The 26,141-nt window shown below is 47.0% G+C and overlaps 1 protein-coding gene across 1 annotated transcript; it reads left to right on the top strand.

Annotated features, from left to right (window-relative positions):
• Positions 1-20,302: 20,302 nt before the first annotated feature.
• Positions 20,303-21,997, top strand: MYCGRDRAFT_97989 (uncharacterized protein; the record flags this gene model as incomplete). The annotated part of the gene is made up of 4 exons (XM_003846990.1): positions 20,303-20,645; positions 20,867-21,148; positions 21,623-21,705; positions 21,956-21,997. 4 exons carry the CDS (start codon positions 20,303-20,305, stop codon positions 21,995-21,997), a joined length of 750 nt encoding a protein of 249 aa, XP_003847038.1.
• Between the last annotated feature and the right edge of the window lie 4,144 nt (positions 21,998-26,141).

Below are 26,141 nucleotides of genomic sequence, written 5' to 3'. Positions count from 1 at the left end.
AGAAATAGCGAAAGATGCGACCATGTGGCGTGTCTCGCTATGCAAGGCGCCACGATGGAGATGTCATCGTTATTCAAAGATCGGAAGCATTGGCTGCCACACACGTATCTGAACGTAGGAGCGAGAGGACGGTCGGCGTGTCCAGTGCTTTCCTCAAGTCCTTGGACCGTTAACAAGACGCACGATTAATAATGCGATCGATGCCGCTGCTAAGGTTGAAGATTCGCTTGTCGTTCGAGATTGTCGGTGCGAGGGCGATAGATGAAGGCGGAGAAACACTGAAAAGGCAGTCGTAATAACTGTACAGGTTAGAGACTTGGGGTAAGCGTTTGTCGACGATCTGCATTATAACGAGATCGATGTCGACAAGACGGTGGTGGACTTGAAATGGATTTGGATTTCGTAGCTGAGAGGCACTGCGCATCATGAGCGTGAGAGTTTGCTTTGGGAGGGTCAACATATGTAGGCGGATCATTGTCCAATACATCTGGAGCCTTAAGATTTCCGTCGTCGCGCACTCGATTTGCTATGCTAGCTCGCTCAAGCGCAAGGACGCTGAACAATCTAGAGGCTTTCTTGGGAGAAGGACTCTTCTGTCTGGTGCTCGAGTAAAGATACGGCCAAACTGAAGCAAAGGTAAAAGGTTTCGTCGCTGATAGTCGGTATTGGAGCGGTAGTATCGTCCTACAGTCGTCCGACCGATGGTCTTCTTCATGTCTGCAATCTTCGCCTCAAGCCAATTACCCTGGATACTATAACCCTGTCATTGATAAAGAAGCTCTCGAGCCACTGCTAGGAGGAGACTCGCCAGAAGACATCATAGCAACGGAGTCCATGTTTGTGATCTTTGCAATACGGAAGATGAGCGGCTGCCAGTTCTACAAGGTCCGATCATCGAGAAGACCGGGAATGGAAATGGAGAGGATCTCGGCCATGATCACACGGCGGTCGCTCTTACTGGCACCGAAGATCGTGCTGTAGACATGCTGGCTGATAGTATGAAAGAGCGTGACAACGACCGTCAGGCCACAGCATCTCTCTACAACCCATCTCATGCTTAAAGCCGCAGTTCTATCACCGAGCCGGAAGTCACACCCGATGATCCTAGAGCTAGCAGTGCACGAGATTGTCACATTGAGCTCTCACAATCACACCCTGTCCTCACGTTCCAGGACCCAGAGGAAGTGCTATTGTCAGAGTTTGATCAACGCCGGCCATTGTTGTCCTTGGCCTTTCCAACCCTCTTGAAGACGATCCGCGCCAGCTACGACTTCGCAACATCTCAGGCTGTAGACCGGCATTGGCGCCTATGACCTGAAGGTGTGCTTGCCGACAAAACTTGAATGGTTTCGATCTCCTTCAGTCCATCCATTGTCAACTCCCCCTCCTTGTCGAAGCACCAGTCTGTAAGGCGTCCGTTCGGTAAGCAAATTGCAATACTGAGGCGTTCGATACCTGGCCTTGCATTGTGACCAAGTTCAGTACGTACGCCGCGACGAGTGCAGAAGAGAACGATGCCCCTTTCAAGCCGCTGTCCGTGTGGCCCAGTACAAAGATATCCACACACGGAACTGAAGAGGGCCGGCTTGTTGTCCGTGTCGATTAAACCGACAGTAAGTACAGAGTCGTGACAAGCAGCTAGAGTGTTATTTGCATTGTTCCCGTAAGTGCTATTGTTCCCTGCCGCCACAACAACAAGTACACGTCTGTTCTCCAAAGCCATCAAGCATTCAGTGACAAGGTTGTCGTTGGCTCCGAGGTCGTTTGGTATGCTCGGACTGAGGTTCATTACGATACTGCTTGGCGATCGATAGCCCGGCCAGGAAGCTGGTCGACTTGTTGCACTGTCTGTCGCAAGGCCTGTACGATTTCGTTGCTGTTGATAGCATTTAGAGCACTCCAATCGAAGTTAACACTATGTATCTCCGCTCCTAGCGAGATAGATGTGATCAGAGCCTCGTTTTCAGGCCAGGCTATAGCGGTCGGTTGACGGGAAGCTGTCAACAATGATCGCATAACCTCCGTAGCCTAAATGCGTTGCTTTTAGAAGTGCGGATCTGCTCCACTGCGAGTGAAAACCAGAGAGAAGCACAGCACCTATCTCTGAGTCAAAGCAAGCGATATCCGGAACCTCGATAACAAGCTGCCGAACATCTTTCACTGCCTCACCCTAGGTTTTGAAATTCCAGTATGAGGTACCCATTGGGTTGAGGTCGAAATGTTTCTTCTCCGGGGCCGAATTCGTTTGCTGTTCGATGAGGTCTGGAACCATGTTCGCAGCTTGAGCTGGTTTGTCTGCCCGTAGAACGGTCAGCTGCTCGGTGGTGTCGAGGGCATCTCATGGACGAAGGATACGACGGATTCAAGAACAAGTGGGTAGCAGAGATCTTGGATAAGCCGGCGAAGACGGAGGAGCGGAGGGCCAATATCCTTCATCGCTATTCTTGTTCGCAGTCGCCAGTGCTTATAACCCACATCAATGCATGACACGAGTACACGAGGACGAGCAAGAGAATGACCACAGCTTCGATTATCAGCCAGCTATAACACGCCATTTCCAGGATGTCAAATCGAGTTTCTTGCCGGAGACGACTGTGGTGTCCGCAGTCGATTGTGCAGGAGCAGATGACACATGTTCGGAGCTTGCATAGTCGATAAGCGCGGGAAGCGATGTGGCGGACGATCAACAGGTCGCAGTAAAGCATCGAGACGGACATCCTCAGATCTGTAGTCAGTTCTGCTTGACATGCCATAGCTTTTTTGCTTTTGTAACAGGTCCTCCGCGTCCACTTCGAGTTGTCCGGGAGGCCAACGAAGCCTTTGGCATTGACTTGCAGTGTCCAGGCCATGGCAATGGCGGGGAGTGGTGGTGCAGGATGCCAGTTCCAATTTTGGACGTGGTAGGCGAGCAGGGGCGAGGTAGTCAACATTGCCTCTCCTCCCTATACTCACGGCCTTCCGTTAGTCTCCTCCACCAGATAGCATGTCCCTCCTCCGTGCGATCGGAGAACGGATACGCGGAGCGTCGTACATCCGCGACGATCTTCATGTCGAATGGGACGGTGTAGAAGCTTTGAGTGGCATACGAGCGAGCGAGAGGTCTGGTTGCGGTACTGTTGCTGTCGAAAATGCCACGGAGTGGTGCGAGAACAACTATTCTTCGGAGGATGATGCGAATCATGCGAACATCACGTTGACAGCACTCTTATGCTTCTGTGGGCCAACTTGAACGTAACGCGGACAGTTGTATCGGGAAGGTGGAGTCGCTCGGACCCGTCCAAGGTTAGTTTCGATACTCTGGTACCTTCTTCTATCACGGCTTGTTCGAAAGCGGAGCAACAGGCAAATGCTTATTTTGCTGATTTTGTAGCATCGACAATCTAATCAGATGACATCGCCAGAGCGAAGCAACGTATTCGTCGCGCTGCGTAAGCAACAGCACCGATCTTCTCGCTGGAACTGCGGGTGTTGAGGGTTACGGGACGTGCGGAAAGGTCATGCTGATAAAACTATAGGACCGCCGCATTTCAAATCCGATCCTAATGTCATTGCGGCCTTCTCCAGTCCATAAAAGAATTGTGCGAAGCGGCAAGTTGGACGCCGCACAATGTAACGATTACATCCTTATTCATCTCCTCCTTTCTTCCCTCATATCATGTGACTCCCGTATTCCTGCTTTTCCTTCTCGTAGTCGGTATGTTGTTTCCCAATCGTTCGTGTTCTTTTGGCCAATTGAACACCAGACATGGGATCGAACAGGAATGGGTTTAAATCAGACATTGCCCGCCGGCAGATCTGTGGCTATGCCTTGTGAAAAGGTCTCATCTCATCCAGCGTTGAGAAAGTATAGTTGCTCCCGTCTGTCGATGTAGTTGCAGGAGAAGAGGAATCGATCATGAGAAGGCATCGCCCGAGCTGAAACCTTCGAACATGCGCGACATGTATGCGGGTGTGAAGTTGAAGTGTGTGAGCTGCGCTTGGGTGGCTGGCGGCGCCAGACGCGGTCAGAATGTTGGCGGTGGTGAATGGTGATGAGAAGACTGCGGGAGCGAGAGTGAGATGAAGTCGGGATTAAGCAGTGGAAGAACAGCAGAACAATTTTGTAGAGAAGATGGATGGAGTTGAAGCTGAACTTGACGCCCATTCGCTTGCTTGACGTGACGTCGGCAAGCCTGCCCAATCATGCCGCCATTCTTATACCTCGATCCGGCATATGCGCATCCTCCGACGAAGGCCGCGGCGGCATCACAGAGCTGCCAGCGCCGATGCTGTCACGGTCCTCGACAGCATCACGGTCCTCTCCAGTCGACCGCACAAGCTCGGCGGCGGCATCACGCCTTCGATTCCACTTTTCCACCCAATCGTTCCGCGCCCTCCCGGCCAACGCTACCAGATCCTGCCAGATTGGCGCCAGTGCAGAAGGTGGATTGATAGATTCATATTCAACGGGCACTGTCGACTGCATCGTGAGCACAAGGATGAGCGCCCAAGAACCAGTTTGCGCGGTCGCGGAATTCCAAGGAGGAGATCGGAAGAGTTGCAAAAAGAAGGGCAAACAACGTGCTAATAGAGTTTGACATGTCGGAGGTGTAAAGTCGTGGATCAGGGCGTCGATTCAAATATCGATGAGGGCATCCGCGTAGCGGGTTGCTCTTCTGGTCTTGATTGATTTGGTCGGGTGGCATGTTGGTAAGTAAGGCTTAAGCGGACCGAGAATTAGTCCACTGTTGAGGTGTCCGACGAGTCCATCGGGATTCTGTATCGAGTCAGTGAAGTGTACTTGAAATATAGTGCTGGAATGGAGTTGTGGTCTTTTGATCTTTTGGACTCTGCTTGCAAAATGCCGAGAGAACCATAAAATTGCACCTATTTCTCGAACGACAGGTAGAGCCAGACAACAGGGACTTGTTTTTCCATTTGCAATTGGAATGAGTCAGGCGCAGCCTGCAAGCTCCAGTGTCGACCGTGTTATATAGGCGGAGCGTCTTGATTTTCTCGTCGTCGAGCTTCGCGACAGGCTTAACATTCTGGCGGCGCAGTGGACTGTGTTCTATACGAAACAAAACAGTGTCTTGTTCGTTATCCCTCTGCAGATCAGCCATTTCTACACTGGCCCGCTTCCATAATCCCTCCTTCTCGTTCAGAGTAACCGTCGCGCTCAGATACTTATTTTGGACGCGGGACCGCTGCACCGGATGATGGTGCTGTATGCGAGCGGTGGTGAGTTGATGGTGGAAAAGCTGGGTGCGTTGGTCACGGGATTGTTCCATTTTGGCGCGGAGGTCGTAGAGTCTGCCGGAGGAGGTACTGGGCAATTGGGCTTGCTTGCAGTAGGCCTGTTGGGCTTGGATGCAGGTTGGATCCAGCTCGTCCCTCTCCCGGGTCAGGCGGGCTGCGGCTCGGCAGTGATACTATCCATTTCCTTCCCTCCGGCAGAACGTTCTCTCTCATCTTGCAAGCGGAGCGTTCCTTGAAGATTTGTGATATCATCGCATCCTCCTCGTCATCTTCATCATCCTCCTCCTTGTCATCTCTGCTGCCTTTCTCCTCGGCTCCTTCTCCCTTCTGGTCCTCATCCTCTTCTTCTCCCACATGCTACTCAATCTTATACTCTCTGAATGCTTCGCCTCCCACCCTATCCTTTCTCCCTTTGTCGACATCGAACTCGGATGAGTCCACGCTACCATATTCTTCTTATTCCTGCGCTCGCGCTCGGGAACGTCGCCGCCGCGGTCCCAGCCGAGGTCATCGTAGAGCTCGTTCAGCTGTCGAGGGAAGATGGCGCCGATATTGCCGCAGGCGTGGGAGGTCAGGGAGAGGGTGATCTGAGGTCAGGCATTGGTGTAGTCGAGCTTTGTAGCGATGGAGAATGGGATGGACTGGAAGGGTGAATGGAGCAGATATGGTAGTTGTCGTCATACTGTGCTGGGTCTGAATTTTCCATCCGAGGTATGTCGTCCGAAATAGGAGATGTGATGGTGCGATCAATGCTGCTGGCATCTGTGCCATGAAGTGGCTGTTGATGATCTTTGTTGTCTTGTGCGTGATGTGATGGTGCGATCAATGCTGCTGGCATCCTCAACCCGTGCGTGCTTCTCGGCTGTTGCTCCTCTCTGGATTTTTGGATTGCCAAAGGGGTTATTCACATCAATGTGGAACTGCTTGAAATTCGGAGGTTGTTGTGCTGGGAGTTCAGCAGGTCCTGGTCCATGTCCTGGTCCATCAAGCCCATAGCGCTTCCCAACCCACTCCGTCATCTTTTTGTTCGTCGTCGTCTTTTTGTTCGTCGTCATCTTTTGTTCGTCGTCATGTTGATTCAGCTTATGTGGTGAGAAAGCGACGCGCAGTCGTCGATTGTTAGGTTGCGATGAAGTGTTGCGCCGACAAGCTTCAAAGCCGATCCGGACAGCCCGCAGCCCGCAGCCCGCGAGCAGCGAGATCGGGGACCCTTGATGACTAACGCCTACGCGCTAAACCCAAAAAGGAACTTTTCCGACCAAAAAGCAACACCAAAAAGATGAAGTCTCACTGACGCTGGTAGCCTTAGTAAATGGGCTCTCTAGATCGGCTCGAACTGAGGACGCCAAAGAAGGTAGTTAATAGAAGGAGAAACGAACACTCGAGCCCCTTTACCAATCCACCCTTTCCACCACTGATAAATGAAGCAAAAGATGAAGTGTTGATATAGCTCCACTTCCGGGCTTTGCGCTAAGCCCGATCGGGAAGTTTTCCGCTTCAAAAAGTTGCACCTGCCTAATTAGGCAGGTGCAAAAAGTCATACTCCCCTACTTGCTACTCCCCCTTCTATTACATAAGAGGTAGTCGCGCCGGGCTCGAACTGAACGTTACTACAAGGGCTAGTAAACAGAGGAGTGACTATTGTATACCACCTCACTAACACGCCGGAAGAGGGGTGGCTCCTTGCTAAAAGGAAGGAAATGGTAATATTACATATAGCTAAGAGCGTCAAAACTGAAGGAGTTCTCGGCGCTCTAATTGGCCGAGCGTTTGACACCGGATTCGGTGTTTCCAGCTTCCGTGCGAGTCGTTTGCGCGAGTAACAGATCTACGGCATCGTGCTAGGGGCTGCGCGCTTTCCACCCCTTCTTCCACCGCTCCTTCTACCACCCCTTGCACTGCTATATACGACGTTGTTCTCGGGGTACAATAAGTCATAGTTCCGCTTCTTCTTGCGTATACGTCGTCCTGTGTTGTCGTCCAGTGGTAGTGGAGCTAGCGTTGTTGCGTCCACTGCAGAGGCAGCCGGTAGTAACAGCTCTTCAAACATTGCTATAGCCTCCTCGAATCCCCCTTTATCCTCGCTCTACAGCTCTCGCTAGGTCGGCGCTTCTTCGGATAGCCCTTCCTGCGGCTAAATCACCTTAATTAGCGAAGGCCTAACCCTAGTAACGGCTGCGGAGGAGGAGGGTCCAGGGCGGGGCGGAGAAGTTGATAGATCTACTACTTTAAGCTCCCTCGCCGACGCCAAGGCTCGTTCCACCTTACCGTCGCTTACCAAGTTATTAACAGGTAGTATATCGTTATCGTCGTCGTTATTCTATACTAGTAGCCCTTGCTGCTGTCGTCTGGCCTTCCTTGCAGCCGCTCTGGCGATCTTGGCTTGTATAGTAGTCTCTTGTTGCCTTAGTGTATCGCTGCTGTCGCTGTCGGCGGCGGCGTCTTTAATGCCCTCGAGCAATATAGTGTTATCTAGTATGCGTCCCTTAGCTATAGTAGCATCCTTTACCTTGCGAAGGGCGTAGCGTAAACGGCTGCGTGCCTTAGTCAGCTCCTTCTTCGCAGCCTTCTTCTCGTTACCTGCGAGTGTTGCTATCTTAGCAATAAGGGCGTCGACTAACGACTGCTTATCAGCCGCGGTAGCCTTAAGGGCTGGTAGAGCGGCGGCGGCTAAACTCGCCGCTTAAGAGGCTTGTAAAGCGTAGTAACGAGCAATGTTGTTACGCTCTCGGACGGTCTGACACTCCGTACGGATACGAGCTCCTTCTGTACGTTTAGCTGTATTTAGGGCGGTGTTCTGACTTGCCGGTCGACTAGCGCGAGGGTCGAATCGAGCGGCAGCTCGTTCGGGGATAACTACCGGTAGCGTGTTAGTAGCCTTAAACTGTCGGTGTATTGCGGCGAATTGCTTGTTGCGAAGGCGTGCATACTGCTGGCGTTGTGCGTAGTCCAGTGTGGCTATATATGCGTCCTCGCGATTAATCAGAGCGTCTATGTCGTTCCTTGGCCTATCGTTATAATCTATACCGCCCTCGACTGCGACAACACTGCTGTATCCGAGCTCTTGCTAAAGGTAATATGTCTCCGGCTCTAGATCTAGCTGCTACCTGTATGCGAAGAGCGACAATAGCAATAGCTCGCTACGGATATAGGCTCGTGCCATAATGCATACGTAGGATATCTTGTATTGTAGGACGATAGTGTAGCCTCTGACGCAACGCGGTGGATCCAGTGTTGCGAGCTCTTAGATAACCGCTATTATAAGCGGCGGTAGAGCGTCCTTATCGTCTTGTCGCTGCTGCTGCTGCTGCTGCTTATTAGCGTAATTAACGAGCTTGCTAAACTCGTTTATTGCGAGCCGCAGAGCGACGTGAGACACCTTAAATGCCACCTGTGAGAAGGCTATCATATTAAGTCTACGAGGCTTGTAAGTGCGCTCGAATCGCTCTACTTTATATATCGCTTCGAAGTAACGAGTAACGCCGGTAAAGATCCGGCTTATTGTCTCTTGCAGCGAGAGCTTCACCGAGAGCGGCAGCGTAACACAATAATAGTATTTCTCGCCGCGTTGTGTAGCCCTTACACTAAGGTTTGGCAGCTCCGCCGTTATGTAGTCGACAAATATGTGCTCCTTGCCGCTCTACTAGTTAGTGTAATACTTACGCTCTGTAGGACGTAGAGCGCGGAGCAATGCTGCCTTGCGCTTCTTAAAGTTAGCTTCTGAGGGTGCCTAAGCCTACTGCTATATAAGGTAATAAATAGACTCCTTACGCTCTACCTTCGTGTATCTAGCGGCGTCGACGAGCTGTCGCTTGAACGCGCTAACAACATGCTATTAGCAGAGCTGCACACGCTCTGTCGCCGGTCGGCCGACTATAGACGATAGGAACGCTGCGGCATAATCGCCAATCTTCACACTAACGCCAGGGATTCTATATAACACCTGCTCGTTAATAAACTTCTATATGCGCTGGAACGAGGGGTCGTCTTCCTCGAGGTGCTAGCATATGCACACAGGGAACGTTTTGCTAGTGTTTGTAATGCCGGTGACAATAGTAAGCAGCAGACGGTTGCGGTTAGTGTCGAACGTAGCGTCTATCTCGATGATGAAGCTAGAGGCGTATTTGCGCGCAAAACGGATCTATTCTAGATAGGCAAATATCAGCTGATCTAGTACTAAATTAATTACTTAGCCCGAGACTGGATGCTTCGTCTTTATATAGCGTGGCAACACGACTGCGTCGTGTTTACTGCAGATAACCAGCAACGCCTTAAAGTCGCTCTTAGTCGTCGACGAGACTCGGTTTGTTAACTGAACAGTCGCAGCTCTGAGGTTACGACGCATGTTACGGAACTCTTAAGGAGCCATAGGTCGAAGTCTGTCTTCCTTAATAATAGCAGCTATTTAACGACTCGAGATACCAGCCTTCGCAAGAGTGTAGGAACGGTTAATAACCTTGTCGTGATCCGGACGACGCTTGTTGTATTCGGCCTTGTAAGTCTATAGATTTATCGGTGCGTGGTTGTGCTCGTTAATCATCCCTAGTAGTCTAATAATCTACCGGTTAGTTCTCGAGTTGTATTGCACACTAAATACACCTCCCCTGCAGCCTATGCGAGCATCAGATGTTAATAGCCGTGTAAGCAGTCGTCCTTGCTCGTTACGGCGATTCCTATCTTCATCCGAGAGCCTACGCTTGTTAGCGGTTTTATTACCTGCGTGCTTACACTGCAATCGAGTCCTTAGGGGGCTCTTCGCATTGCCCTTGTCGGCGGAGCGAGTAACGATGTTCCAGCTATAAGCGAATGCCTAGTTTTGTATGCGTTTCACACTAAGTTCTCGGGTCTTAAACTCCTTATTATCACGCGGCTCTGCTAGATAAGTGTAAGGGAACTAAGCGATAGCCCACCTTATTAAGCGAATGTCAACATCTTCTATGTGTAGTAGCGGCTGCTAGCTAGTTCTGTCCAGGATATCGTCGTTATTAGGTGGCCTGGGGGTATTTAACATGGCGAATCGATTAGGAACGGTCTTACGGCGCGTAGAGGTAAGCTGGTGGATTAGTAGATAATCTTGTAGGTGTTGTTAATAGGAAGGGATTTTGCGTAGGAGGGCGGTGAAGGACGTGACGTTGCCGGGGTGATTTCAGCCAATAAGAGCGTCAGGATTGAAGCGGGAAGAGCGGGATCGCCTTAGTCATCAGGGTCCACTCCCGGCGACCGTCCGGTCTTGCTGCTCGCGGGCTGCGGGCTGCGGGCTGCGGGCTGTCCGGATCGGCTTTGACAAGCTTAGTAATCAAAGCTTGTCGGCTGGGCTTTTGCGCCGACAAGCTTTGTTGTGGATCATCAGACTGACCATTAGTGAAGTGCACGTAACTAGTGCCAAGGCATTCCCACACACAGATAGCTGAAGTGAGAATCTTACACTTAAGATTCTCTCTGCATAACAATACATACCTGCTAATTAGAGGTTTTCTTCTACTTAGCTTAAGTCCAATTACAACAGGTTATAAGCCCGGCGTAACTACTGCACACTTAAGGAAGAATTGTCTGTTCTAAGCGCAGCTACTAGAACCTTACTGTATACTATTTAGACAGTTGACTGGCGAGCCGAGAAAGAGCTAGTTACAACAACAGCCGCAATGCAGGCTAATAAGTTTAAGACTGCGAAGGAGAATAAAGTCCTAAGAAAGGGAAGCAACTTCTTAGACTAGTTAAGGATGCTTAAAGCAGCCCTTATAGACAAGGAGGTGTTAGGCTATGTCTTTTATAACATTCCCTAGTGCCCTGCCTAACTAAAGCTAGGAATTAAAGTTAGATATCCCTCTCTACTAACTAAGGAGAGTACTGCTTTATCCTCCTAGGCTCTAACTCCTTCCTAAAAAGAAGGAGGGGACACTCTAGTAACAGAACCTATTCTAACTAGTAGACTAAGACTAACTCCTCTCTAAGTCTGGCACAAGCATAACCTAATTACATACGGGATTGTTAGCAAAAGGATTAACTAATCTCTAAGGCCTAACTTTAGGGATATAGAGAAGATAGCTAAGGAACTGTATAATACTATTGCAGCTACCTACAGGCCTGTTGTAACTATAAACATTTATAATAGCCTAAGGATTCTTAGAATTAGCAATATTAAGATCTAAGGAACAAACACTTAGAAGTACTGTAAGGACTTCTAGAAGTAGTATTACAAGTACATCTCTGCAACAGAACAATACTCTAGGTCTAAGAGCATTCCTCTCTTAAAGCTTACCTTTAGTAATAAGCAGATTAGGCTGTTCTTCATCTAGGGCCTCTATTATCTAGAATACCTAAGAAGCTAGAGACAATCCTATTACATTAAGAACATAACTCTTAAAGAGCTAATTACCTTATTAATTAAGGAACCTCCTCTACAGATATAGAGGACAGCAGGAGGATTTAGGGGTGCTGCAGTAGATAATAATTAGTATACTAAGTGTACCTATTATATCTACACAAATGCAGATTGCTTTAAGAAGCACCCTAACAAGGCCCTAAAGTCCTAGGTACACAGAGGAAAAGGAGGATCTAATAAGGACAAGAAGAAGTCCTAAGACAAGAGCAAGAGACACAACAAGAAGGGAGGAAAGGGTGCTGCAGCAATTAAGCCTATCTCCTCTTTTAATGCAGGCTTAGGCTCTAATTTAGACAGCTTATTTGCAGGAGCAGCAATTGCTGCCGCTAGAATACAAAGGAGTAACACTATTGTCTAGGATTCTAGTACATTATACCACTTCTTTAACAACAAGTCCTAGTTCTTAGACCTTAAACCCCTAGAAACCCTAATAAGGTTCTCTTAAGCTATTAGACAAAGCACAGTTACACACTTAGGAAGTGTAAGGATTATAATAAAGTATAAGGGGAATAAGTCAAACATTACCTTACAAGATGTGTTGTACTCTCCTAACTCTAATTACAACCTTATCTTAGCAGAGACTCTCTAGCTAAAGTGCAAGGTCCACCTAGACAGGCTATCTTTATATATTCTAAGGAATAATAAGAAGATAGGCAAGGTTTAGTCTACTTATAATATTCTAATCCTCTAGAATGCAACTGTCTCTCTCCCTAAGGGGAGTACTAAAGTTGCTTCTACAACTAACAGGAACATGTCCTATCTAGCCTTTGCTATACCTAAGGCTAATATAACAAGATAGCACTAGAGACTAGGCTATGTAGGGAACAAGATTCTTAGTACAACAAAGGCTTAAGTCTAAGGACTTAAGCATATTAACACATCTACACTTAAGCACTATAAGCTATACAAGCTTGTAAGGTTACAGAGAGTAGTGTTAAGAACTCTAAGACTAATACCTTAATCCTTATTAGATAAGGTCTACATTAACATTATAGGACTAATCTTTCTACTAGACATCTTTAGATGCAAGTACATCCTTATAATTACTAATGCAAAGTTAAGAAGGAGATAGGCTATCTTCTGCAAGCTTAAATCACAAGCTGCACAAATTATTAAGAAATAAACTACTAAGACATTTAACTAGTACAAAAAGATAGTTAAGATCTAGTTCTTAGATAGAGGAGGAGAGTTTAACAACAATAATCTGATTATATTTGCAGAGAATAAGGGACTAAGATAGGATTTCTTAGCTCCCTATACTCCTAAGCAGAATAGAATTGCAGAATTATCTAACAAGGTTATCCTTAACAAGGCAAGAGCAATAATAATTAACTCTAGCCTACCTCTCCCTCTCTAGAGTTTTGCAGTTGCATATGCAATCTTCCTTACTAACAGGCTAGTATGCCTATTAACTAACAAGATTCCTCTTTAGGAATTTAATTAAGATCTTAATGCTAGAACTCTATATATTAATCTAACAAAGGTTAGGAGATTTAGATGCAGAGCATATCTGCATAATTAGGGGAGACCTAATTTATAGAAGTTCTATCCTAGAGCAGAGAAATACTAGAATCTAGGATTCCAGGAGAACACTTTAACTAACTATATAGTTTAGAAGTTTGAACTAGCTACCCTTGCTAGGTTTTAGTATAAGATTGTAACCTCTCCTTATATAATACACAATAAGGATAAGGTATATAGCATAATACCTACTGCCCTAGACTTCTAGGGGGAGAGTTTCCTGCAACTAATATAACTTATTGCTACAGAACAGGAAGTCTATGCTATCTACACTAAGGATTAAGATTAGGGCCAGGATGCCTAAGGGCAAGATGCCTAACCTCTTACTACTTCTCATCTTTAAGAAGTAGAGAACATATTTAATACTATGCAGAGAGAGAGAAACCAAGCCTCCCTTTTAATATCTTAGGGGGAGCAAACATTAGGTTAGGACATACAGTCCTAGGATAACTAACACAAGTAGTCTAAGCCTAATTAGCCAGAGGCTACTAAGCATAAAGAAGCCTCCTAGCTAGCTTAGGGGGAGCATATTTCTAAGGAAACAGGAAGTCCTAAGGGATTCTAAGGAAGTCCTAAGGGATTCTAGGAGCAGGCTAATGCCTTATTAACATAGCTACAACATTAAGCATTAGCAGAGAATTGCCCTAAAAGGGAAGACCTCTAAGATTATGCTATAACTCCCTTCCTAGACATTTATGTTACAAGAAAGAGGAAAGCAGAGAGAAGCCCTAAGAGACCTAAGAAATTAGGCAATAAAGCAAGTCCTAAAAGCTTAGGCACATTTAGACTCTTAAGAAGTAGAAGATTAGTTATAAGAAAAGACTATAGCAAGATCTAGAAGATAGGACTTAAAGCAACAAATCCTAATCTGTCTAATCCTAAGACAGTTAAGGAAGCTCTCTCTAGATCTAACTACAAGGAATAGGAGAAAGCTATTATTAAGGAAGCTAAGTTACTTAAGTCCACAGGATGCCTTAAATAGAAACTTATTAGCACCCTCCCTAAGGGGAGAGTCCCTCTTACAGGGAAATAGGTCTTTAAGATTAAGGTACTCCTAGATAGAACTATAGAGAAGTACAAGGCCAGATAGACAGCTAGGGGATTTATATAAAGGAAGGGACTTAACTATGTTAATACCTTTGCTCCTACCCTAAGAGCTGCAACAGGGAGAATACTTCTGTCCCTCTTAGTTAACTTTAGCTAGAAGAGGAGACAAGTTAATGTTAAGACTGCATTCCTAAATCCAAACCTAGATAAGCAGATCTTTATTAAGCTACTAGAGGGAGCTTATCTCTTTAAGAAAGATGCCCATAAGTACATTATATATATTAAGAAAGGACTATATAGGCTTAAGCAGGCAGCTGCTCTCTAGCACTACGATACTATAGACACTCTCTAAAAGCTTGGTCTAACAAGAACTGTTAGTAATGCTTGCCTCTTTTAAGGGAAAGGCATCCTTGTTCTCCTTTATGTAGATAACTTCCAGATCTTTAGACAGTTAGACTATAAGATTAACAAGCTAATTAAGGGATTAGAGCAGAAGTACATAATTAAGGTTGTTAATACTAATGTCTTTCTTGGACTTTACCTAAAGGAAGGGAAAGATAGCTCTATGTCTGTCTCTTAGGAACACTATTCTAGAGACAAACTCTAAGGACATAGTCTTAGTAATGCAAAGAGTGTTAAGTACCCCCTTAACACCCTCCTTAAACCCCTCTAGGATAAGGGAACAAAGAAGGACTATAATCTCTTTAACAAGATTATTAGGGAACTGCAACATCTGTTAAACTATACTAGACTAGACATTAGTTTTGCTGTTAACTACTATGCAAGGTTCCTTTAGAACCTAGGACCTTTGCATATTTAGGCAGCTAAACACATCTAGAGATATGTTGCAGGCACAATTAACAAGTGCCTTGTGTATAGGAAAACTAAGGAGCAAATTTAGATTAAAGCATTCTTAGACTCTGACTTTGCTAATAATCCTAGCACATCTAGGTCTACCTTAGGAATGCTCTTTAAAATTGTAGGAGGCCTAGTTGTCTAGAGATCTTAACTGCAGAAAGAAGTAGTGCTATTTAGCACTAAGGCAGAGTACCTCTCTCTTACTAAGGCAACAAGAGAAGTAAATTAGGTAAGGAATCTTATTAATAAGCTCTAGCCCTTTACCTAGGCTAAAAGCATTTCTACTATCCTTATTAAAGTAGACAATTAATTAGCTATTAGCCTTGTGGAAAACTATGCTAACTCCAAAAGATCAAGACATGTCTCTCTTAGGAACTATTACTGCAGAGAGCAATATAACAAGGGGAGTATTAAGGTAGAGTTTGTAAGGACAGATATGCAGCTTGCAGACTGTCTAACAAAACCAAGATCCCTAAACACTATCCTCTAATGTATAGATCTATAAATCCAGCAAAAAGATGCTTATGCGTCTATGTTAGGCAGCTAACATAGACACATAAGAGAGGCTAATACAGGAATTAAACCTGTGACCTTCTGATTTATAGTCAGAAATCATACTACTAGACTAACTAGCCCTTAATAAGAAGAGGGAAATTGCTCTTAAATTTATGCCTTAATACCTGCATTCCTACCTAAGAAGGATTCCCTCCCTAGAATTACACTATTTCATTTGTTACAAAACTAAGAAGTATAACACTTAGAACACTTATTTTATTCTTATCTGTATAAAGGAAAGGAGGCAACTACATACCTCTACAAAAGTATCTAAGAAACTATAAGAAAAACACCTAGCCGAAGGAAAACTTTTCTATAAAAACCTAAAAGCATTAGAGCATGTCCTAGAACCTGCAGCCTGCCCCCCTAGACTACTACTAAAAGACTAAGCCAATTCCCCTAGAATCTTAACTTAAAGCCTAGGAGAATGTTAGTTTCTAGTAGGGAAGAAGGGATTTTAAGGAGAACATATACAGGATGCTGTGCTACTAACTACTGCTTTATCTCTGCCTTGTTAGAGCTTAACATTTAGCTAAGAGGAGTCTAGTTATAGCACAACACAAATCCCTAAGGATTAGGAGTTGTTAGACCTAGGTAGTTTTCTACTAGGAAGGCCTACTCCCTTAGGTTGTACAGCTCCTCTATTACTATATTAATAAGGTCTATAGTAAGGAGATCCTTATTAAGCTTAGCTATAAAGTTATTAAAGCAAGCTACAAAAGAGAAGGGACCCTAAGCCCTAACATTTACTCTGTTATAGTATCGATTTATCTCTCCTCTAATAAGTTAATGCATAGTCTAATATGCTACAGAACTATCTTTGTAGATCTATAGGAGATCTCTACTACTAACAGCTCTTGCTTTATCGATAACTTGCTAGAAGGTTTTCCTAGGGACAGAGAAAGCTACTCTTCTTCCAGAAGCTATAGCTAGTAATGTAGATTATATTATTAATAGCTGTAAGGGATAGATAATAGATTAGCTAATAAATTGGCTAAATAGATAAGAGGTGTAGATTGTAAAGTGGAGGAATGAAAAAGCTAGAAGAAGATGCTCTTTAACAAGCTAAAGCCGAGCATTAGCTACGTAGTAGGTAAATACCTGCTATATCTAGGTAACAGACAGCTCGTAATAATGCAGCTGCTAATAGGGGAGTGTTGTAGATTATTAGACTAACTATTAGTGAAGTGCACGTAACTAGTGCTAAGGCATTCCTACACACAGATAGCTGAAGTAAGAATCTTATACTTAAGATTCTCTCTGCATAACAATACATACCTGCTAATTAGAGGTTTTCTTCTACTCAGCTTGAGTCCAATCACAACAAGCTTCAGGTTCCATTAGGTAATCAAAGCTTGTCAGCGCTTCGGGCTTCCATACACGACCTCGCACGCTTCAAGGTCGGAGGGCCATTTCAAAGCTTTACGGAGCAAGCGACGAGAACAACAACGACGACATGCATTCACCCCTCTCGGAACAGGAACCTACTCACACCTCCGCACCCTCCACTCCTACCTACCACCGCGCAAAGCGATTCCAAGCTCCGCCGCTCGACTTGTAGCAAGAAAGTGGGCACCGGGAGTGATCACGGAGCGGTTCGGAACACTAAAGAAAACGCGGGACCCGGAGGATTGTGACGATTATGATGGCGATGTGTAGGAGCTTTTCTTTTTGGCCGACTTGCGGGCAAGGAGGGAGAAGCTGGATGCGTTTGAGATTTTGGTCGTTACCAGTATCGGTAGAGATGTGGTAGCAGCGCAGACCGCGCAAGAGGGCGAGGGTGAGGCGATCAGGCAGCTAGCATTGTATTATTGCGACGGCATGCATTCACTGAGAGCTGGCTAGCAAACCGCTCTGGCTGATCTGATTTGTAGAGTCTTTCTGCTGGAGTTGAACCCACCGTTTTCCGTTAGGATATCGACATTCAGCTGGCACAGTGGAATTGTCTGTCCAGAGCATCGCAGCACGAGCAAGTACGAAGACGGCGAACAGCTGGCATATGGATGGTGGACTCCATGCGCGAACGCAAAAGGACTGGGTCTTGCATGCCGAATTGCTCTGTAGATCGGGAGTGAGATGTACCATGCGCGGCGGCTCGACCTTGTTGTCCATAGCAGGCGTGGAGGCAAGACCTTTCGCTGACTACACGAGTTCCACGTCCGCTGTGGTGTGGTCCAGTGTGGTTGCGGGAGAGGAAGAGGGATTCTCTCCTCGAGGATCTTGCGCGCAAAGGGTCATCTTCGCATGCAGATGCCGGAACGCTTGCAAGAGTTGCACCTACGGAGGATGCCTGCCCAGACCAACAGAAATGAAACGACCTAACCGCAGTCGATTGGCTAAGTACCGCGTTTCCCGATGGGGCTCTGCTCCAGTAACATGGACTGTGGCTTTGTGACAGAAGCGATCCCTCCTCAACAGCGTCTGAGGCGCCGAGTGAGGAGGCGGCTGGTTTGCCGGTTTCCATCAGCGGATTGTCCTGGTAGGAAATATGGCTCACGTTTTGGCGGCAATGAATCGGATGTTGCGCAGTCTACAACGAGGCTGCAAAGACTCAGACCTGGAGGGAGAGGATTGCTGTGGAGAGTGTCTAAGACGACCATGCATTCCACCAAACGTGTTTATACAGCGAAGGGCTTCTCACCGTCCACCACCCTCATTCCCCAATTCCTCCAATTCCTTTGCAGACTCGACGGCATGATTTATTAGGCTGATCAGGCTGGCGCGAAGCATGCATTCCCGAAGCCCGGAGTGGTTGAAGCAAGCTAATGGTTGGCTTAGCTAAGAATTGTTCCCATACAAGGATGTATCGACTATCAGGATCGAAAAAAGACCATTTGCAGCTAGGCCATGGCATGGTCGGTTCACCTGCTCGATTGTGGCTCGCCTCCAGACTGACGGAATAAAAGGATTATAGCTCAATTCTCCCACAACACTCCCAACGAATTTTCTCTCCATCACGCTTTTTTTTTTTGACGAAACTTAATACACGAGCAGATGCGACTCACAGCTATCTATCGGTGTGATTTTCAAGAAAATCGGTGGAGTGGCTGCTTGGATGTCGTGTTCTGTATGCTGGTGGTGGTCGATCGGCTTTTTTTGACAGATCACGAGATCAGAGCTCGCCTCGCATATTGGTCCAGGTCACACGCACACCACTCGCCAGCTCTACTGTACAACTGAACGAGCACAGACAATGGCACTTTGCATGCTGCCGCGAAGAGCCAGATAAGCCTGTATATAATTAGCAAAACTTCCTGTCCAAGTTCAATGCGCCGTTACATCGCTCTTCTGGCCTTAACTCTTGGTCGTGCTCATCTATCTCTCTCCCTTTAAGTCCCTTGTACATCGTTTCGGCACCGCTTTGAATTGTTGCGATCAGACATGTCCACAATGACCTCCTCGGCGCGAGGAGGCGGAGTCGACCTGTCGCCACATCAAGACGAACTCAGTCATACGTTGAAGTAACGCCGGCCTTGTATACACGGAGATTCTTACCTGACTCGTCCCACTTCATAGTTTTCTGTCGCGACCGATTCATTGGCACTTGAACACCAGAATACCAGTTTCTCTCCGATCGTCGAGGTGAGTCGAGCTTTCGAAAAGCCTGACGGCATTGGACATACGCTGACGTTGCAATCTTAGGTGGACGTACGGCGTGGACATGTATCTTTACCGTCCATGTCCGCGATTATTTTCGTTGTAGGAGTGTGGATCCTCTCGTGTTCCAAGCGCGCTTCTAAGATGATGGACCGAACACCAATAACGCCCGCGAAGACGCCGCGGAGATCGCTGTACGGTCCCTCATAGGACGCCCGCCGCCACCATCGCCGCGGCCGGCACATCTCCTGCAAGAGACACAGCGGCAGTCGCAGCCGCGACTGCACCTCTAGCGCAATAGTTATTACGTCAACAATCCTCGCCTCCATTGCCGCGGCTGACACATTTCCAGTAGCAGTGACTCCAAAAGGATGGAAGTTGACGGCAGACGGCAGAATAGTTGGGCGAGGCGGTTATGGCCGGAGAGTCGATTCAGTTCGGTGAGACCGAGGAGTCTGGTGTAGAGGAGCCTAACGTGGAGGAGTCTGGCGTAGGTTTGTACCGAGCTGACCTAAAGGTCAATGTCGCAGGTATCAGAAATGCCAGAAATGCGAATGACCAGTCCGTCTTGACGATGATTGCATGTAGTGAGCAAGCAACGAGGTATGCATATAAGAGCGGATGTAGTCGACTGTTCATGTCAATCTTTCTTTGCAAGGTTTTCGAACACTCCGGCCAGGAATGAGATCCTGTTGACGACGCAGAGCCCGCTGGTCGTCAGGGAGAAGGCGAAATAAGCTCCCAGGGCGCATACTTCCTACCGAATCAGAATGAGGCCACTCGTCACATGAATTCTTCTGGAAACATGCGGGTTCCGGGAGACCCCATGTCCGAAGGCCTTCCAACGTCCACCTTGCACTCTTAGGGCGCATAACTCCCAAGCAGCAATGGAGCATGTCACGGTACCTCAAATATGGCCATCATACCCGATACGTCTGACAGGTTCGAGGAACACTCCCGGCCCGGATGGATCTCGCCTGGTGTAGGAGAATCCCACATGTCGATCCGAGTCCGGACAGCTGCCTCGTGGACTTTGCTGGCAGCATGCAGAGTTAAGGGCCGACAGATCCAAGTCCCATTGCCTGCCTGAACTTTCCTGAGAATATGCCGAAGCAAATGCCGACGGATCTAAGTCCGAACAGTGCTAGAAACATTGAGTTCCTGCGACAATACCTGAGTTCGATCAGCCAGTTCCGCGATCTGACAGTTATGAATGGTTGGAGATGCTTGATATGCGCCAAGCATGTGGCTCTAGCGGAGATGTACGAACATCTCGCCCGAGAGCACGCTCAGGAGGAAAAACGAATCTCACGGCTGACGTTGATGCCGCCGGACGAGTTCCGCGAGATCGTCTCCCGACAGCCCAACCCACCGCCGACTTTTGAGCCTTGGACGGACTTGCTAACTTCAGTGGCGTTACTCAGGCCGGACAAGAAACTCACATGCTGTAAGTGCTATTAAGAGACGGACTCCAGGATAGAGCTTGCATTCCACAGGACCGTTACGGGACATCTTGGTAATCGCGCAGAGTTGGTTTCTTGGCCCCCGGAGCTGCCTTACGGCTGGAGTAAGCCTCGAATAGGAAGGTTTCCGGGCCTGATTTCTCCAGACGGTAGTCTCGCCGTGGTTGGCGGCACTTCAGAACCGCTATACACTCGGGAGCGACAGCGCCAAACAGCACCCAAGCCTTCTCCGATCCCCAAGCGCCAGACAAGGGTGAAGGAGACTGTGCGAACTTGTGGGACACCGCAGACGAGAAGAAAGTTGGCGCGGGCGGTAGAGCGGCGGGGGGAGTCGTCGTCGAGTGCAGAGCGGCGGGCAGTGATCTCGACCTCGGGCGCCGGTCAGGAGTGAGATTATGCGAGCGCAATGCATATTCGATGGGAGCCGGCGGTGCATTTGCGCGGTTCAATTTGTCCGAGGTAGCTCAGATGCCACCAGTAGGTCGGAGTATGTCAAGGAGTGTCCAGATTGTCTGCGTGGATGTCGCTGGTTGTGATCAGCTCCGTCGAGACGTCGTCGATCTTGCTCTTGAGGGTTGGCGGTGCGTGCCGGAGTGATTGATTGTGTAGGATCAACTGCGGTACTCCGCTTCACCACCAGTGCACTTACTTCAGCAAGTCCACCTCACTCCCGTCGTCACCAAGTTCGTCAGGTGATCCGCTTCTCGTAATATAGAGAACACGTGCTAGCGCTCTTTCCTTCTCTTCGACTTCAACTTCAACTTCACCTTCACCTTCAACCTCCATCTCCATCTCCTCTCCCGAAACAACCTCTATCCCTTAGCTGAGCCACCATCCATCGCTTCACTCACTGACCACCACCCATCGTGACACAATGTCTCTGGGAAAACGCTTCAGCCGCCATGCCGCCGCCCGGTCACGCTAGAGGCACCTGGAAACAATGCGCCTACTCAACATGAAGCCTTCAAGGCGCTGCTCGTCCCTATCGCGCTAGTGATGGTCCCGATCAGCATCGGCATCGGCATCGGACTCAGCGACCCGGCCGTGCGCAAAGGTATGGATGGAATCAACCGTCCTTTTTCTGCCAATTTTCTTTTCGGCCGGCTGACTTTTTTCAAGCGTACATGACACGCTGCGGCATCGTTGTCGCCGGCCTCGAGTATTCGTCGATCCGCTATATAAAACTTATTACTCGTCTCGCGGCCGCTTCGATCCGTATCGTCGAAGTAACGTTACGCTCTACGCTTATCCTCCTCTACGCGGCGGCTATAGTACTTACTACTTTAGCTTATAGAGGCTACGAAGCTCTTTCTACTCGCATCCGCGAGAATGTTAATAAGAAGGAGAAGAATAATAAATAGAAGTAGGAGAATAACAAAAAGAAGGAGAAGGAGGCGCCTAAGTACGGTTATTATAGTACGTACGCGAATACGAGCGAGGGAAAATAGAGCTAGAAGGGCTAGGTTATAGTAAAGTAATCGGCGGCGCGATCGTCCTATAAGTCTTTCGCCGTAAACTAGACTAGGCGTCGATATCTTTAACTAATATAATCTAATTCTAGAAACGATCTAGGAGGCTAACGTCGAGCTAGAGTATACTTTTAAAATAGGAAGGGCTATAGTAGACAAATCGAAGGCGATAGAATATATAGATAGGGAACGTGATAAAATAGTACTAGCGGGCTAGTATAGCTCGGTATAGAGTAAGACTAGCTATCCTTAGATCGAACTAGTAAATCCGCCGAACTAGCTAGCCTATACTCGATATACTATCCCGTTTCTATAGCACTTACGGTAGAGCATACTAGTATAGCTATATTATTTATAGTAATAGTAATCCCCTCCTTAGTACTATACTTACTAGCTATATATTACTATATCGCTTTTCCTATCGGTTTCCTATACTCTTCCGTCTTCTCGTACGTTCGAACGCCTCTTCTCCTAATGTACCTCTCCTATAGTAATATAGCTATACATTTCCGCCCTTAAGTCTAGACTATAACTATAAATCCGTTAAATCCTCGAGCCCTAGAGTAGGTAACGAGATTTATATATTAAAATACTTAACTATATAATTCTACGGACGATAGCAATAATATCTTCTCTATTTATCTATACCGCTATTATGCACCTATATATTCTACTTCCTTTCCCGCAGACTACAATTCCCGGTGAAAGCTGTGAAAGAAAGCTGTGTCCAGTTGGTCTATTAAACGGTGGTTCTCTGCGCCCAGCGCCTGCATCCTTGCGTTGAACTCCAGAACGTCCGCCTTAAGCTCTTGTATTATAACAACATGCATGGCCGGGCATGGCAGCCTTAGTGTAGGTCCATGATCCTCGGCATGGTTTTTGGCTTGCGAATGGCGCTATGCTATTGGAGTTCCACCAATCTGCTTTCTCTGCTGCCGGAGTCGTCGCACTGTCTCCGCACTGCGTGGCACTCTCTGCTTGCTCTTGTCCACCCGTGACGTTCTCCGACGGTTGTTCCGGCTCTTTTAGGGGGAGTAGGTAGTCTTGTTGAAATCGAATTGCCATCAGATGAAGCCGCCGCTGTCTCGGAGGAGATGTCGGTGCGCGGGATCGGTCGGCAGGCGACCTGGGAGAGGCAGGACGGTGCGCGCACGTGTTGGAGATGCGATGGAGTAAGGCAGAGTCTTAATGTGTTAAGGTCGGAGTTGGTGGAGAGATTCGGGTCGATGCCGGGAAGAGGTGCACTGGATAGGCTTGGAGCACAAGCAATAGATACATCGCAGGCGTCTCGTATAACGTGCCGAGCGGTGCAGTCAAGTAATAGAGGAGGCGATGGAGGGAGAATTGTTGATGATGTTGATACTTGGACCGATGGACTTGGACTTGGGCATGAATCCAGAAGGGAGATTGCCTAACGATGGTTAGCAACTTTTTGACAATAATAGTCGTTCTTTGACACACGAGATGACTTTTTCACTTTGCAGACATTTCCAGGTTATTACGTCGAATATCCCTTACATCGAATATCCCAACACGGATATTCGACGTACTGTATCACACTGTTGCATAGCTCAGTCTTACATCTCGTGTAGTTGCATCATAAGTCCCGTCCCGTCGCATCACGGAGAGAGCTCCCTGTTGGGACGAGCCATGTCGAGGGCTCTCCAGGACCCATGGTCTATCGCTTGCGCGAAGTCGTTCAATACCTACAAATCTCGTGGGCTGTCAGAAATTATACTCGCCATGAGGAACCATGTCTAGTATTCTCGAAAACGCAGCCAGAAATGGCGCCGGCGAGGGAACGTTGAAAAGATGCGGCGGGTTCGCAGTCGGTGCCGGCAGTGCCATGGCGGTTGAGGAGACGATATAAGGAGCGTTAAGAGGGACATACGAAGGTAGCAGAGTGATAGAGGGTGAGCGGAAAGAAGAACACCATGCTCGTCATCTTAAAAGCGCGGTGTGTTGGACGTCTTAGCTTGAGGCCTGCCGCCGACAATGATGCAGAAGACCGGTCGGGATTCGTCTTCCTGCGCATGTTGTTTGGGCAGGCGGTCCGCGAGAGGAATGAAAGGAGAGTGAGGTGTTGAGTTTGTTGTTTTCAGTGGACGATCCGGACGAGAGGATGTCGATTGCCGTTTTGTGAAAAGGTTCAGGTTCCGACGTACCAAGATTATCCTCTCTCTCCCTCCACTAAATCTACCCTCCCTCTCCCTCAACCCCATCTACCTACCTTTACCCGCAATTTCCATTGCCCCTCTTAGCTAGAGAGCCGGTAAAGTTTGTGGCAAGGAAGAGACGCGCCGGTTTGCAGGAACGTACATCTCATGGTCAACGCCCTCCAGTCTGCTGAACAATCAATCAATCAATCGCCGAAGGCGGTGGATTGGTTAATTGACACTATTGCCAGGGTTGATTAATTGTATCCACCAATCTATGCTATATCGATTGATTAATTAGTGTGAGGATTGGTCAATTAATCTAAAGGATTAATTAAAGCGATTAATCAACTTAGTAAGAGCCTACTGCAGGCACCGCCGGAGGCCAGCGCGCCGTAGGCGGAGCGATTTTGGAGGATTAGTTAATCCGTAAGGCCTTAGATTAGTCAATTCTAATGGTTTAGAGGTGTTATAAGTGCGGTAGAGCGTAGTGTTGTTGTAAAGGTAATAGTTAGGGTTAATTCGAAGAATTTAAAGAAGTTGTAAACCTAAGGGCGAACCCTAATTATAGAGCTATACGGCGAGCGGAGGTTTTAATTAGATAAGGGAGTAGCCGAAACGCGGGGACCCTACGTCGATTATGCGTAGAGCCTTAAGTTAGCGCTATATCCTACCGAGCTTTACCTCCTTTATTTCTTAATTATAGATTCGACTATCGAAGATACTACACTAATACTATAACTAGGTACTATATATATAGAGTAAGCTCGTCCGTATCCTATAAATCAAAAATCGTAACGATCCGATGTTCTAATATAAAGTTATATAGGATCGTAGAATACGGTAATATTTAGCATCGGAATTTAAGTTTCAGATCCTTACATCTCTATTAATAAATTGTTTAAACAGCTAAATAACTAACAACTTCTTTTAAACTTAATATACTAATACCTACTAAACTTTGTAATTTTCTTACGACCTAGCGCTTTCTAACGAGCCTATACTTATCATTTTACGACTGTTGTATTATATATAATGTTGTCTAGAAGAAGCTAACAATGTTAAGCGTTAGAGATGCTAAGCTATACGCTAATTTGCAATTTAATATTATCCCTTATTTACGCTCTAATTATAACAACGCGCTATACTATAATGCTACTACCTTCCTTATTACTACTTACCCCTTTATTATTAGCCTTTATAGACCTTCTTCTTATAGCTACTAATAATACGGACAGCGTCCTTACCCCCTCGATAGCCGCCTCGTAGGTACTAATCCCTACCGAGTTTTAGTAGACGAACGACTATACGAGCAACGTCGCTAACGTACCGCCGCCTCCGGTTATCCCTAGATACGAAGGGCTCGACCTTACGAGGCACTTACTACGTAGTATAAGCATCGCCGTATTATTACTTAATAAGGACTCGTAGGTATAGTTATATAGATATCGCTTAAATAAGCTAATAGCTAGGTCTATAAGAGAGGTTAAATACTAGGTCTATAGGACTTATTACTAGCGGCGGTCTAGTATACTATACTAATATTAGACTAGCCTATAGACGAGTAGTACTAGTAAGTACATAAAGGATGTTTATAAGATTAATCGTAATAGAGTAATTATAGCCTCTATACGGCGGTTACTAAAGAAGCGTAGAGTTATAGAGCTATTTAACCTTCCTAAAGATACTAACACTATTACTATAAGCCGCTTTGCTACTACGTTTAATGCTACTCGATTTAAGGCATTACTACTATAATAGATCGTCTTCTGCTACATCCCCTTCCGTAAGGTTAACAACGAGCATTAGCGTGCACTACTTATCTACCTAAACCCCCTCGTTAAGAACTTATTGC

Source organism: Zymoseptoria tritici, chromosome 19 (genome assembly GCF_000219625.1).
Source record: "Zymoseptoria tritici IPO323 chromosome 19, whole genome shotgun sequence".
Classification (NCBI taxonomy): domain Eukaryota; kingdom Fungi; phylum Ascomycota; class Dothideomycetes; order Mycosphaerellales; family Mycosphaerellaceae; genus Zymoseptoria; species Zymoseptoria tritici.
Note: the sequence above shows the minus strand (reverse complement) of the source record. Positions and strands in the feature narration are given on the sequence as shown.